Source organism: Camarhynchus parvulus, chromosome 5, assembly GCF_901933205.1.
Source record: "Camarhynchus parvulus chromosome 5, STF_HiC, whole genome shotgun sequence".
Classification (NCBI taxonomy): Eukaryota; Metazoa; Chordata; class Aves; order Passeriformes; family Thraupidae; genus Camarhynchus; species Camarhynchus parvulus.
Window position 1 is genome coordinate 52322874 of NC_044575.1, and position 16540 is coordinate 52339413.

Here is a 16540-nt window from a genome sequence, read left to right on the forward strand (position 1 = left end):
CAAAAGCAATATCCATGGATGTCTCTCATGCTTTAATTGGAAGAAAAGCATGAGAGTGTGGGGTTTAGTTTCCCTTGTAAGAGTGTTTTGTAGAAGAGTGGTTGTGGAGGCTGAATGGAAAAGAAGATATGTGGAAAGTGCAAAAATCTAACAGAGCTATGACAAATGTTTGACACGTGCCTGGAGAAACAAATGAGTGTAATGCTTATGTTTTCTGTAGAATTCCCTAAAGGTCATAATTTTCCCTGTGAGGAAACAGAAGTTGATACTGAACAAGGTCAGGCAGCCCATTGTGGTGCTGAAAGTGTGTGTGGGGGCCTCCTGTGCAAGATTTAATTTGAGAAAAAGAAGCAGGTCAGACAATGGACATGGCATCAAATTAGGCTCCCTACAGAAAGTGATCTGGTATGATCTTGAGTTCTTTCTGGTGCTAGGCAAAAAGGGCTCAGTTTAGGAGAGCTTTTACAACCTCTCCATGGAACAAATTCCCCCTGAGAAAAGGAATTCTGGGGAAAAGAAACAACTGAAAACTTAATTGTAAATTCAGAAATGTGTTGTTGGCTAAGGACTGCAGAAGATCTGGCACTCTGGAGTGTTTCAGGACTGGCTCCCTGTAAATGCATCATCTCTTGAGTTTTACTGAAGTAAAAAGGTTTCTGAAGTTAGATTTTGCTTGATTTATTTGGGCCCATGTCCAGACCAGCTTGGCCTATATTTTGGCCTCATGAGTAGGTGGCTGGCATGCCACCAAGTGTATTGTTTGTTCTGCAAGAAGCACGTAGGGATTGATGAGTGTTTCTGTTGTGCTCTTTGCCTGGACCTGTCCAGGAGCCCAAGCAGAGCATGTGAAAGGGGCTGCCCAGTTGGCTTTCTGTAAAGAACTGACTGTTCTTTATAGGAGCTGAGGATGACTATGACTTGAATTCATATTCATAGTCTACAGTTTGATAGTGATGTTTTGTTTTGCCTAAATTGCCCTATGCTTTCAAATAGATCCTTACCCTTTCCCTTTTAGAAAAAAAAAACCCAAAACAACAAACAAAATCAAACCCAGCAAGCTGTTTGATACTGCACTTGCAAGTTGTCTGTGGTGTTCCAACTCCAGAAATAACCTTGTTTAAATGTCAGGCAAAGCCATTCTTGCATTCAAGCACAGAGGGGTTGTAATTAAGCTTTGTGCACTGTTACCTGACAAGAGATGCTTTTTAAGTGTGAACCACACACATCATTATTAGTGCAGTTGGCTGGTTGCCCATCAAAGCACTGATTATTTTCTACAACAGCTACTCCAGTTCCTCTGCTTTCAGTTTCCTGTTATCTCACATGGACATCAACAGTCCCTTTGCCAAATTTCTTAGTAAAATCATCGCCCTCCAGACTCACAGGAAGAGGATTTATCAGCACTACAGCAGTTAATTGCTTTAGGTAGCATATGCCACTGTCCTTTGAACAGTGGAGGTGCGGGAAGGTTGCACACACTGTCAAAGTCAACCAGTTTGAAAGTGGCTTTGTCTTGGTGCAGAAGTTAAGACAATTAGTAACAGATTCAGTATCTTGGATCTGCTTATCAAAATGTCTCACAAATGTGCTACTGAGGTATTTTGAGAAATGCTATACTTCATTTTTTTATATGCCTTGCTTAGCTTGGCCTTTTTGGGTGCAGTTACTCGTTGAGTGTAGTGCTTAACAGCAGTTAGCTGCTTGAACACACAATTCCTGAGTAAATTTGTCCTTTGTATCTCATTCTCTTTCATGTATGTTTCCCAGAGGAGCTCCTTCAGCCAGATCTGTTGCAGGAGTAATTATTTCATCAGGATTTAATGTATATCTTGATTGCACTTTGAAGACATTCTCTTGAGGAGTTTTTATAATTTCAACAAGGGATCATAGCATGTAAACAAGAAAATAAACATTATCTTTCATATTAATCAACAAGACAATTAAATAATAAGCAGGATTGTTAATTGGTACTTGGAGATAGATGCTAATGACTGTCTTGAGTTCCACAATGACAGTGCCAACAGGTAGAGGCTCTTTTCTGCACAGTAAAGCTGCATATAATTTAGGAGGCATTACAGCCTTAATGTGCAGCTGCAACCACAGTGAAGCTGTGCAACTGTGTTCCTGGTGTCCTATTTCAGCATATGTTTTCCTACTGAATGAAGTATGAGCAAGGGGATTTGAGATTTAGGCAGTTAAATCAGTTCTCATTGCCACCAAACTCTTGAGGTTCTGTATAAACCCATGCTTGTGGTGTTTTGCTTCACTGTGGGATGCAGTTCCTGCTGGTTTCAGGATGCAGTAGGAGTCAAAAGCTGCTTCTTTCCTCAAAGCCAAAAGTCCAGCTTGTTCCTCAAAAGACAGTGTCTTTGGGCTCCCTCTGAGTTTGGAACTAGAGCCTCATTTTTTCATCACACGAATCTTTGTCTTTTTCTAAATACTGTAGTGTTTATAGAGGGAGAAGGAAGCATGTAGGGGGTCTGCATCTGTAGAAGCTGAAATAAAAAGGTTCAGGAGTTTAACACACACACAAATTTTGGAATATATAGAAAAGGACTGGGAATTTTGGAGATCTGTATTGAGGGTCCTGCTGTTGTACTAACTAGCTGTCTAATTTTAACTCTAAGTATTCAAGTGTCCAGTTTTACTCCTCAGACACAGCCAGTTCTTTGTACTGTTGCTCACTTGAAGTCAATAGTGCAGCTGGAAGAAACTGTGCAGCCCTTTTGCTCTTGGTATTAATATTTTCATTTAATCTTGGTGTTAATTTCTCACCTACAATGAATATAAGCAAAGGAGCAGTTTCCCTCTCTGATCAGTTTACTAAGCTGACTAAGCCTGAGGCTGCCTGACAATGATGACAAGAGGCATGCCAAGGTTGGGGTTCTAGATTTATCCTTAATTCATTATGACAGCAAAACACTGCCTTGGTTTCTCCATGGGTCTGTTGCATAGAATGCTTCACAGATGCTAGCACGAGTTTGATCTCACTGAAAAGTACTTGGAGATCCTGGGCTGAAAGACCTGATGAAAATATAAAATAGTCATTTTATAAAGATACTTATTAATTTGTTTGAAGTGACAAGCCCTTATACTGCAAGCATGAAGCAGAATAGTGGTTTGTCCCCAAAAGACCTGCTGGCATCAGCAGTGTGGTCTCAGCAGGTCCCCAGATGCTGGCAGTGGGACACCCTGTGCTTTTGCTGCCCTAACAGCCATTCAAAGTAATGATATAAGGTAACAATTTGGATGCTTTAATGATATTTATCTGTGGAGGGACTGTCTACTGGCAGTCTCAGGGTCAGATTACAAGTGTCCTTTTCAGATGGTAAAGCTCTCCTTGACTTTGAGAGAACTGAGATTTCACCCTCCTTGCCATGCCCAGCTGCCCAGCATGTGCTTGCCAACATATGTATTTTATTCTGCTTAAAATAATCACTCTGCAGGGTGAATTTTATTTTCTCATGTGGATTTTGATGTAGGAAAGAGTTTCTGTTTTGGTTTCCTGCTATATTGTTTGGTGCTGCTGATGGGGAATAGCAGAAAAACCAGATTATGTTCCTATTTTTACTCACAAGGAAGAATGTTACAATTTTAATTGTATGTTCTAATTTTTGCTCCTTCTTCATCTTTTATGTTTTGAAATTCTTCATTTCAAAAGCAGGATCATTATCATTCAGCACATTAAAGCGTGTCTTGTTAATAGCTTTCCATTTTAATGCAAAAGAATGGAATTGGGGAGGCAAAACCAATCTGTCTTGAAGGAAATTTCCTGTTATCCAAGGATTTTTCTATGCAGCCAACAGGAGAGGATCTTGAGCTTGGCTGACTTGGAGTGCTATCCTCTGCCTTGAGTAACTTGTAGAGTACAAAGAACCACTTTCATAATGTTATTACCAGCAAAGTCCATCTGGTTCTGCCAGTGACAAGGGGATTTTGTTCAGATTTTTATTACATCAGTGAGATGCTAGTTTTTTAGGATTCAGATGTCAGGCTGTTGGGGGAAAGAAAGACAAGTTAGATTATAATTGACATTTTGTTGGTGATATTTTGCCAGTAATTTTTCTACCCATATTTCCTTTATTAGTGTCCTGATGGCTTGTCCTTCTGAAATCAGATTAGAATGCAATGACTTGATTTGTTAAGCAGGCAGCGATGACAATGAGCATCTGTTTGTCTGGTTCAATTTCCTGTTAACACCTAAGTAACATTGTCCTTTCTTGCTATTACTTTTATACAGAGCAGCACAGAAGCTCAACCTGTCTTCGAAGAGAAAGAAATACCATCCACCCCTGCCACACACGCACGACTTCTCTATTTATGCTACTAACTTTAGTGGCATCCTGCAGCTCTGTCCTCCCCCAGCACCACCATGCCTTCTGAGAGCTGTGTCCAAAATCAAGGACAACCCTGGCATTGGGAAGGTAACTTTGGATTTCAATATTTTAAAATATTTTTCTAGACAAATTTTAACTGGGCTTGAAGCTTCCAGCCTAGAACAGAGCTGGATTGACTCAAGAAAAGAGTCTGGGGATAGAGAGGGAGCCTCATCCACTTGGATGTGCTTGAGTGCTGTTACCTCCTGTGGACTTTGCAAAGAGTAAGAGACAAAATTTCCTTTGACATCCAAACCCAGTGCCCACACAGGCTTCAGTTGTGGAGGAAGTCTCTGTGTTGCCAGCAGGACTCAGGCACTGGTGCTGTCCTCTGCTGAGGTTAAGCGGATATGCTGAGGGGCCTTTGTTTCCCTCTGCTTCACACGTCATTGTAAGGGTATGGAAATGGAGTAGCAGTCTCACCAACTTAGGAAATGCAGCACCTTTGAAATGAAGAATTTGGGCTAAGTTTATCTAAAATTAATTAAAATACAACCCAATTACTTGGAGCTTTATTCATATTTATAGCTGTTTAATCACCCACACAACAGAGTCTGAATACTTATTTACATAGGGTACAAGAGAGTAGTGTTTGAAGATAGAATTGAAGTATGTAGTGTGCACAGGAGAGCTAAAATATGCACCTAGAGTAACTGTACAAATCAGCATTAACATAAAGAGTTTGTCAGCTTAAGTACCTGGAGCTGACACTTGCTCACAGAGAATACTCTGTATTTCCTAACTGAATTTGTGCTTAATGGGAAATAAAGGAGAAATTTGGGCTATTTTACGAAGGTGAAAAGTCACAGAGTAAAATGGATTGGGTTTTTTCCTCCTGCTTTTCCAGTGTCTTAGAAAAGAGAATGTAATGATGGAATACAGTAAACCTGGCACAGTAATTTAGACATGCCCAGGTAGAGGAGGGTTTGCTAAGGAATGTCCTTTCCTATGTATGATTTTTAACAAAACCCATTTCTTGTCCCTGTTTTGGTTTTTTTTTCTGTGTGACTCAGTACTTGGCACCAGGAATAACAGGGAGCATTGGCATTTCTGAGGCACTTTGCCTTAAGGAGATCTTTAAAGTATGATTGTATTTCCTTGTGGCTGCAGCTCAATAAAACTGTCTCTGCACTTCTGTGCCTAGAGCTGTGTGAAGCCAAGAGACCACAGCCTTTTTCCTGTGCTTTGAGGGCAGCTGGGGGAACTTCCCAGCATGACTTGTACCTCATGGAAAGCACTGGTTTATCTGGTGTCTTCAAACAGATTAACAAAGTCTGTGATCAAGCGCATGATTCCAGAGGGCAGGGGATGATATGCCTCGGGTCATGGGTTCTACTTGTTTTCATTAGTGACTAGAGTGGAGAAATTTCCAAGGGAAAAGTTCCACCAGAATTCCAAGGATATGGCAGGAGCCAGATCAGCTCAGCTGTGGGAGCTTCTCCTCCAGCACAGGATATGTCTGTCTGTTGACCCTCAAAATGTCTGTTACTTAGCTCTTGGCTGAAAACATGAAAAACATAGAATCACAGAATATCCTGAGTTGGAAGGAATCTACAAGGATCATAGAATGTTGAAGATTCTGTTTTTTGTGATTCTTGGGGATGGTTCCCTGCAGGGCCAGGAGTTGGACTCAATGATCCTTGTGGGTCCCTTCCAGCTCAGCATATTCTGTGAATCTGTGAGGGTTCCAGCTGTGTCCTCACCAAGTACTTGTTGACCGCAATTTGGAAGAATCCTGTGCTCTGCTGGAGAGGATAAGAGCTCTCTGTTAATTGAATCAGCCCTTTTGCTCTTGAGTTGAGATTTAGAGCATCCAAATGGTGATGGGGTAGGCTAATTACCAGTTTCAATGCTCCTCAAAACCCAAAGTAGCCATCTCTGAAACACAGTGTAGTGCAGTACCTACTAAATGTCTCTTAACCCATTCCTCTTTTGCAACTTTATAAATATCAGTGTTTGCCTTAAAAAACCCCTCCAGCAATACAGCTTTTTCTAAAACTTATGAGTCAGCACAGATGAAATTTCATGAGTCTGAATTCTTAGAACTTGTGATCCAAGGAGAAGTGTCACTCCTCTATAGGTGTTCTTTAGTACTAAAAATTCATAGTTTCACCTTTTCTGAGCAATGCCAAACAGCTTTTGGTAGCATTCAGCTCACTATGCATTAGCACTCTCCATTATTTCCTACTCATTGGCTTCTGCTGATCAAGATTTACTCAGCTGGTGTCTCATGATGAGGGTGACAGGAATAAAGCAATTACTTTTCTTCCTCACTGCTTTAAGTATCACAGCAATGGAGAGGACAGTCAGTAAACACTGGAAATTGTGCTGTGGTCCTCTGTTAACATCAATCTCTCTTCTAACAGCTTTTTACTTTAAATTCCTCCTGGTTATCATTTTCCTCACCTTCTTCTTGCAGCCTGTCCAATAATGAATATAAGATACACATATGGAACAGAATCAGTGATGAATTCTGGAGTCACTTTTTCCTACCACAGCATCTGTGGCTGTGGTTGGTACTCAGCTGTGGTTTGGGTGATCATTCCCCTGTCATCAGTGTCCCTCACTATCACTGTGTGGTTACAGTGGGTTAAACAGCTGGTGGGGCAGCCTTTTCCTCCCTCACCTCTGAGGAGAAGTTGTTTTGTGACAATGAAAAATAGAAGTAACAAACTGGAAACCCTTGCAGTGTCCAGGATGCTTCAATGAGAGGAATGTGCCTCCCTTTATGAAAAAAATGAGGAGATGAATGATATGCCAACTGTGCCAAAATACTATTTATTCTACATGAGTAGTGCCTGAATACTACAGTGACTAATTATTGTTTGTACTGACACATTCTGTGCAGTCCCATTTCTCATAAATACACTGGAAGCTTAGAGTAAAATACATGTTGAAGCATTTACAATGGCAAATATGACTGGCTTTCTATATTGTCTCTGCAATGGTAATTCTTAACATTTTTTCCATTCAGTTGGTACTCAGGGTTGGTTCAATACGTTTTAAGAGACACAGAAACAACAAGGAAAATGTGATATAATTTTTGGGGCTAACAGAGAAATAAAGAGTTATTCTGAACTGTGTGATGGGACAGTTGAATCTAAGGACCTGATTGAAAGCAGCATCTGGACTGTCTTGTGTTCTGCTGTGGTGTCAAGAACTGAACAGGTCCTGCCAATGGTTGTGAGACCTTGTCTTGAACATTTGAGCACACACTTGGGGAAAGGAAGAGGCTTGAGCTCTTGCTTTTCATAAGCCTCATGGCTGCAGCAAGTGCAGTTACTGTGCATTGTGAGCACTGCTGGGCAAGGCAGGAATGTGGAGAGATTGTGATGGCCAGTTCTTGCACTCAGTTATCGATTATTTGAGCCCAAGATCTAAATTTATTCTTAATTTTACATCTTCATCTCCATGCTTATCATCCAGTTCTTCTGTGGTGAAATTGCTATACAGCTTTTATGGTTGAATACATTTGTTATTAGAGACTTAGTGCAGCAGAGAGCCCTTAAATATCTTTTGCAATTTGTATTTATAATATCTCACTGTTTCAAATAGTCTTCTGGAAGGTGGAAAATACACGTCCTATTAATTTCTTTTACATTTCAGAAATACCAATTTTTTCTGCTTATAATAATTTCAGCAGCAGTGTGTGGACTTGTCCTGTGATACAAATCTTTAATTAAGCCTTTTGCTTAATTTTCTTTAGTAGGATTGCAAAAGGTTATACACTCTCACAGGTGCTTGCTGGGGTTGTCAACATGCAGGAATACCAAGCAGGGAAAAGTTGAAAAAAAAGCAACAATTTAGAACAGCAGGTCTGCCTTGGACCTGTGTTTCATATAATCAACAGTAATCAAACTCCTGCACAAAGGAAGATCCCACTATCAATTCAAACTGGATACTGAAAGGAATTTTGCACACTAGCTGATAAATGTTACGTAGCAAAATTCATACCTTTCTCTTGAATGTGCCAAAAGCATCAGAGTCCAAACCATTTAGTTGAATCCTACTTAAAAGGCAATGATCCAGTGCACTATGATTCTTGTAACTGAATCATTTTTGTGGTCTCTCTGGGTGTTATTAAATTTAATGTCAGAATAGTAGGAAAGACGTCTGAAAGCCATTTAATATTGTCACTGGAAAGAAGTTAGATTATACTCAATTTCTGACATTAATGTGCTACTTAAGATAATTTATCATATTGTGGTATTAAGAAAGACATCCTTTTTACAGTGGCTGCTGTATAACATTCTAATGGGCTATTTTTCTTTAGCATGGTGGGAAGCCTTTTTCATGCAAAATGTTATTTTCTGGGGTTCTATTCAGCTCATGCTTTATAATACTGCATCACTTACAACAGCAACTTTAAGTGCTTGTCTCTTCCAAGGATTCTGTCAATTTTTTTAATGTTAGAATGACAGAATGCTCCTATGTGATACAATTGAAGTGGAGCATTTAAAAAGAGCCTGAATTGTCAGACATGTTTCTTGGACAGGTATATGCATACTGCTCTCCATTTATGAGTTTTAGACATTTACTTCCATTTATGCTTTACTAAGCCATAGCTAAGGTACTGCTAATATGATTTACTGATTGTGCAGGGTTGTCTTAAGCGTGCTGTGTGTCTCATTCACTGGTTCTAACAGTGGTTTGATGATGGATAACAAATAGGTACTTAATTTTGTCATCTTTACTGCTCCTTGTTCCCTAATGACTGAAGCACCATTTCTGATGTAAGCCATGGATCACAGTAAGCACTTGCTTATCCATGTAGGTACCACTGCATCATCCAAGGTACTTGCATCCCTGCCAAAACACCTTGAACTGCTTAAACAAAATGTGGAAAAGTGAGATAGAAATACATAAGTTCTTGTACTTTGTTTTCACCTTGAAAAAATGAAATCATTTTCCTTCATGTTTTCTGAGAGTATAGAATAAATTCTTTTGTAGCAGAGTACTACATGGAAGTGATTTTTTTTAAATTTTTGTTTTAGGTTCTCCCAGGGGAGCTAGATGCTCTATGCTAGTGTGGCAATTTCGCATATAAATTTGCCATCCATTGGTAGTGGCAGTATATGAAAGGCTTGTTAGAACCACCCACAGTAAAACAATTTAGCAAGGGTTATATATCTGTCAGTTACAATTAAATCCATGAAAAATATTGGCTCTGAACTAGGACTTCTGTAATTTGATTTACATTGTAGTTGAAAAAGAAGTGATTTCATTGGAAAATGGTCTTTATTCAACAGAATCTGAATTCTTTGTAATTTCTTGGTGAGAAAGCTTAATTCAGAGTGGTGGGTGTCTTAATGTAGTTATTTAATTAACCTGCTGTTATACGCCATTTTGTGAACATTGGACAAAATTAACTTCCTGGCTTCACAATGCTTGTCAAGGATACATGTTTCTAGGGAATATTTAGTGTCCATTCAAATTTGTTATAATGACATTTATTGCTAAAGACCAAATTGCTTGTTCATTTAGGGATTATGATACCACTGTAATATAGAATATGACCAGCGTTTTAAAAATGGATTCCAGTGTAGTGCCAGCACCTTCCCAAAATACAGAGTTGATTCTAGTAAAAAAGGCTTGAGTACATGCATTTTAAAATTTTACATGCTTTTTAATCCATTCCTTTTCATTTTTTCCTTCTCATTATGTCTAATATGAAACTTGACAACTCTATATGCATCAGATGCTAACAAAGCATCACTACAAAAACATAAACACTGCACATCCATTGATTTTGAAGGAGGTACCATATGTTACAGTTATGCCTGTGCTAACATACTTGCCTGGGTCAGGACCCTAATTTCCTCAACATTCAAAATGCCATGGAATCAAGTCATTACCTAGTGAATTAGTGGAGTCTTCTCCGTCTACTTGTCTTTCCCTAAGTAAACTGTGTAGAGTGTTTGGCCCCCTCCACTGAAAGATGAATGACCAATTTTCTAAGACATACATATATACATATATATAATTTTTTTTTTTAATATTTGTTGCCTAAAACGTGTAGTAGAGGTCCATGATAGTATTAGGAACAGAATTCAGATCTTCAAATCATCTGATTCTTCAAGTGTGAGCTGGTCCTTCCCCTTTCTCAGATCTCAGGGTTTAAAGCCATTCCATCTCTCTTGCTTATGGGGTAATAATCTGTGAGAACCTGATTGTCGATCTCCTGTCTTTTCCATCTAGAATTATGTAGGATTGTGTCGTTCTCTGTGTTGATCATTGGCTCTTTTCTCTGCAAATTCAGGCTTGGACATGATTTCTTCTGGGACAACACATGCCTCACTGGTCTTGGAGTTTTGTATTCTTTGATGTGGCTTTGCGATACCTCTGTTCAGTTTGGATCCAAAGTATATGGGCCTCACTAGATAAAAGTGCCAGCTTGCCTCTGACCATCCATCTCACCTTCAGCTATCAGTTGTTCCAATTTTGGGTTTCACAGGTTTTTGGTCTGTCTCTACCTTTTTCCAGACCTGATTTCTGGCACTGACATACTGACATACTCTTGATGCTCTGCACGATCTTGGCGAGTCCTGAAGCCAGCTCATTGCTTTGCCTGGTGTGACTCCTCTGTCCTGTTCTCCTCCACTCCAGCTGTGTTAGGGAGACCTGGAAATTATAAGCCCACACCAACGGGTCATGTGGCAATGCTGGAGAAGGTCACAGCATGGGAACAGTCACTCCACATGACAGTGGGACAGAAAGTCTCTCCTGGTTACCTTTGGTGTGAAATGGAGTAGCCAGTATCAAAGGAGGAGGAGTGCTGCAAGGGGAGGAAGGGCTGATGCCAGCCAGGATGTACGTCCCTCAGTTTCTGAGATATTTTGATGTTCAGGTGAAAACTGTTAAATATCCATCTAAATTTGACTTTCATAAAGGTTAAAGATCTCAAGATCTAGAGTTTTTGTCTCTAGGGCTCCAACAGGTTACTTATATTGGGGTTTTGCTCCAGAGTCCTCCACATAGCCTTGTCTTCCACACAGAAGACTTTTCTTTCTTCCCCTCTTTCTTTTTTTTTGAAATCCACCCTTTTGCTGATTTGTCTCCTTAAAGTCCCATATGTTTGCATAAAACCGGTGATTTTTGTTTTTATGCTTCAGCATCCATCCCTTAGGTTTGCCCTTGCATAGCTGGAGCAGATGAATTCTAGTAGCTGTTTTCTTTTGTCACCTTTCTTTGCCCTGACTTCTGCTGCAGGCTGACAGATAAACTTTAAAAAAAATAAAATTCTTTGATTGCTTGGAAACTCTCTCTCACCCTTGCCAGTGAAGGTTAAAAAAACACCAGTTGTTGGGCTGGGTGAGGAGCCTCTGATCTTATGCCACCCATTTCTAGAGCTTTTCCAAATTAGATGCTAAGTTTATTTATTTTTTTGAATTCTTTATCTCGTAATGACATATTCAAGATATATTTACCATCTTCTTTTCCCAAGTACTTTTGCTTTTAATAGGATTTCCTTCAGCAATTCTGCTGACCTCCTGGTTTCTGCATATACAGGAATTTGGAAAAGTTCAGTAATGGAGTGTGAACCCTCAGTGTACAAACCCCACCAGATTAGAGTCAGTTAATTAATGAGATACTTCAGTTGTTTCCATGACTTAGGCTGTCTTCAGGCACTGAGATAAATGTTAATAATGTGCAAATATTGTGATATTTATGTTGCTTTTATTTTTATTTACAGAAATTGAACTCAAATACAAAGCTACCCTCTTTTTCCATCAACATCCTCATTAAAATAGAACTTCTATCCAGTATTCAATGCCTGCATGAATGTCTATGTACAAAGTCTTATATACTTCATATTTATAAACTTTCACTTGTAATTTTTTTTTACTTTGTGTCATTCTCTGCATTGAAGAAGAAACAACAAAAGGGGGAATAAGGTAGTAATAATACTGAGTTTTAGCAAAAAGGGTCATTCCCATCACAGGATGGATGTCTGCGTTAGCTCTCCTTAAGGAATATAAAAGTTGTGGGGTGCCCTGTGCCCGAGATGACTTAAGTGAAATCACCAAATTTGTATTGTCTTTTCCTTTTTTGTGTTCTCTGTCTCTCTCCTCACCCCCAATCCTTTTAGTTCTCTTTGATTTCCACCCCCCTGACCTGTTTTTTTATCTTTAGACATGTCTTATTCTTCCATTTCTTGATTCATTCTCCTCTAAATTTCTTTTCTTGTGTTTCCTTGTTTTGTACAAATGTAAGCAGTAGCTGGTACCACTGCAGTTGGAGTTGACCCCAGTAACCTGGACATACTGTCCAATAATTGCCCACAAAAGGTGTGATTTTGAGTGGGCCTGAAATTAATTTTACCTAATTCTAAGAATTCATTTTCATAAGCAAATAAAAGCATTAGAGTGCAGTCATTGCTGATTGGCTTCCTAGTTATGGGCCAAAGTTACTTTCAAGTTTATAGGCCCTGTGTTATCCTGAATCCTCCCCTCCCTGCAAGCCCTTGTTTCTGGATGATTTCCTACATCACATATTGCTGTCTCTACAGGTGAGCATGCCTTTTGTATGAGAAGTAGATAAAGAGACCCAGGAGAAGCTGCAGTTAAATTGCTCCTCAAGGCAAGAGCCATGCTGGCTCTGCAGTACTCACGCTGTACTGTTTCCCTGCAGTATTGACTCCAGAAGAACACTGGGATGAACTTCGGAGCTGAGAATATAAACCTGTCACTTAAGATTGGTCCTCAACCACAGGCAGGCAGGAAGTGTGAGAAGAATACACAGTATTACACCAAACCTTTTCTTTATAGACACAAGAAGCATGTGCATGCACCCAGGATCTGCCTGCTCTCAGTTTTTGCTCTTGTGAGGGGATATGTTTGAGTAATCTTTGTGCTTGATGGCACTTCCATGAGCATTTCTGCTTTATTTCTGAGTGAAATGAGCCTGGCTCAGCATCATGAATGAGTGTGGCATATTATAACTCTGCAATTACTGATACATATCACATACAGATATATTTAGTGGGCAGGAAAACTAAATGTGAAATCTGTTTTTCTGCTCTGCAAACCAGCTTTTATACACAAAACACTAAAGGGGGAAGTCCCTCAAGCTGCTTTTCTCCTCCCCCTCACATTTGTCTTGAAAGCTCACTTCCACTGTAAACATGAAGATGACCCTTGAGTCCTGCTAAGTTTGGGATCTGATCCATTATGGGATCTGATCCATTACAGGAAGCTATTTTAGTATCTTTCTAATTCAAAGAGGTGGTCTTAAAAAGCTAATTTGTCGCACAGGGATTTTCTGTGGGTGAAGCCATCATTGTGTTTAGAGGGGAGCAATGCTCTGATGCAATGCTCTGATGGAGGTACCTTGCTGTTTAGGTCAGGAGCAAGCCAATTTTCATCTTACCCAAGCTCTGGCTGCTATAATCTAATAGTAGATGGAAGAGAGAACAGAAAGGACTGTTTAGATAAGTGCTTTAAAAACAGCATATATTTTAAAATTCATTTTAATCAAGTGACCCTGAAGTGGCCATTTATACTTACGTATATTTATATATTTAGGGTTGTTTTTTTTTTTTTTTTTTTTTTCCCCTGAGGGAGGTTATTTTTTATGAGCACCTTGGTAGCATGTCAAGGTTGAGCTAGCAGGCTAATACACAAAGCTGGCTTCATGCAGCTTTTATGGGGAAACAGCCTTGAGTGTGTCACCTCTGATGCACTTTGCTTTTGAGGCAGCTGTTTCATTTATTCTAAGGTTTGCTTGTTTCCTGGGACTGTATTTTCATATTTGTATTACTGTGAAAGGTGAAAGAAAAGAGAGTGTTGAATCAGGGGACAGCTTAGTCAATAGGTAGAAGAATTTGCTGCTATATTTGATGGAGCTTCCTGCAGTGTTTATGGGAAGGGTTGGTTGTTTCTTAACCTCTTTGTTTGGAAGAAATGTTGGGGAAAAGCTTTTAGAGCTGCCTTGTGGAAAATATTTCCTTTGAGGGTGCTTGAGGAATTGTGTTAGCATGCCTGTGTGCAGCTTATCCCCCATAGAGAAAAGAAGATGGAAGAATGAGACTGTTGAGAGCTTAAATATTTGAATTACCTCCCTCCCCAGCTGGTAAAGGTAGGGACAGTTCAGCATGGTGCTTCCTGCTGCTCCCACATCTGCTGTGGATCATCCTGGCTTGGCCACTGCATTTCACTGCACACACTGGGTGCAGATGTGTCTGCTGTCACCTTTTCATCTTGTCTGGTATGAGTGTCCCTCAGTCCCTGAGGGTGGCTCAGCCTGCTCTGGTCTCTGCTTGTTGCCTGCATTTCACATGCTGTGCTTTGCTGAAGTAGATTTTCAGCTTTGGCTCTTCCTTTGCCAGTATCTCTTTGGACACAGAACTGAAGTGCTGACTGGAAAGTCCATTTTTTGGGTAAAGACACAAAGAATGTGTTCATGGAGTAAGTGCACACCATTTTAATGGCGTAACGTTCTTGAAACAGAGTAAGTAGGAGTCAAATTATTCTGGCACATTTAAGGTTACATTTAGCAAAAATCTTACTGAAATGGAGAATCATTCTTTATCAGAGACAAGTGCTTTTGAACCCAGCTTCTACATGCAATATCCAGCTGAGGGCTAAAAGTGAGCCTGACTCATTGAACCACAGAACTGTCTAGATTGGAAAGGATCTTCAAGATCAAGTCCAGCTGTTAGCCCAGCACTGCCAGACCCACCCCTAACCCATGTGCTTTAACAGGAGTGGATGTCCCTGGCTCAGTAGCCGTGTTGCAGAAGATGAAGGTGCTGATGGGTGCTGTGGACAGTGCTTATGTAAATTTTTCCAGCTGTGGTATATTTCAGCCTCCACCTGGTTAACTCTGCTGCTGTGGGAGTTGCTGGTAGTTGAATAAGGAGATTGTACTGTTGTTCAGCTTGTTCCTGAAACGTTTCATACACCATGGAAAAAGCAATTCTCACTGAACATTGCTTTTCTCTGAAGTCTGATCTGTGGGGCAGTTCAGAGTTGAAGTTGCACCTGTAATAGTAATTTGCTTCAGCGCAAGGGATATAAAACATGCTGGTTCTGACATGGGAGCATTTCATAAGACTAGGTGGTTGTAAGTGGGTGCGAGTTAGTATTTCACAGGTTTTTAAAGTAAGAGTATGATTTCCAGGAAGCTTAAAAGAAGCAGGTGTGCAGCTGTTGCTGAATTTTCCTCAGACCCAGTCACTTGGCTCCCTTAAGGTGCTTTGGAAATCACAGCCAACAAGTTGGAGCTTTTTAAAGATACTGTCTTAAAAACCTCTGTGTAGGATATCACAATTTGTAGTGCTGCAATAGAAGTGTACCTTTGTGAGAGGTTTCTTTTCCAGCTTTTTGACCTTTTAGTGGTTTGTGGTTTGATTTCTTTTCCCTTCTTTTTTTCCCCCCATTAAATCTGCAACTAAGCACTGAAGAGCCTAGCAATGACAGCATAAAGGCAACTGCCTGGGACAGTTGTAAGACAGACACCTTTTTATTAGAATAATATGAATGAGAAATTGAAAGTTTCTAGACTTATTTCAAATGCAGTAGCTGTCTGAGCCTTGTATTATTCAGACTGGTTTTCAAAGTGTCCCTTTGGTCACATTGAGTACTTGAAAGGCAGGAGAATAGAATTTTCTTTTCTTTGGCATTGTGTTACACCTACAGTGGATCATACTTGCAGATCAGACATTTATAAATTGAATTGGTAAAACTGGAACAGCATCAACTGAAGAGACAAAGTGCACCTTTGAAACCTAATTAGTTCAGTGAAGACCCCAGGCTGGAAAATCTGGCTCTGTTTTTGTCCCACGGTTGTTCTGACACACCTAAACATGACAAACAAACACATCATGGGAAGGGGAGTGGGTTTGGGAGGAATGCTTTGCATGTGTTTATCTGTAGCTGGGAACTCAAGTTGTTGCTTTCTTCTGAATCCTTGCAGGTGAAAGTGATGGTGAGGATTTGTTCCTCTCAAGGGACACATGAAACGTCTGAATCCATGTCCTTCCTAAAGGTAGACCCACGAAAAAAGCAAATCACATTTTATGATCCAGCAGCCACTGGGCCCTCCAATGCAGGTCACAGAAGAGGTGTTGTTGCTGTCCCAAAGATGTTTGCCTTTGATGCAGTTTTCCCCCAGGATGCTTCACAGGTACTGGAGTCACTAATGTAAACCTCTTGAGTCTCCTC

General features: G+C 40.1%; 1 protein-coding gene across 2 annotated transcripts in view; it reads left to right on the forward strand.

The window, feature by feature from the left end:
• KIF26A (kinesin family member 26A) overlaps positions 1-16540 on the forward strand; it is a 96253-nt gene that overhangs the window by 63624 nt on the left and 16089 nt on the right. For both annotated transcript variants that reach the window (XM_030950489.1, XM_030950490.1), the window contains exons 5-6: positions 4241-4424; positions 16293-16502. In XM_030950489.1, the coding sequence (XP_030806349.1) occupies positions 4241-4424; positions 16293-16502 (394 nt within the window). The remainder of the gene's footprint in view (positions 1-4240; positions 4425-16292; positions 16503-16540) is intronic.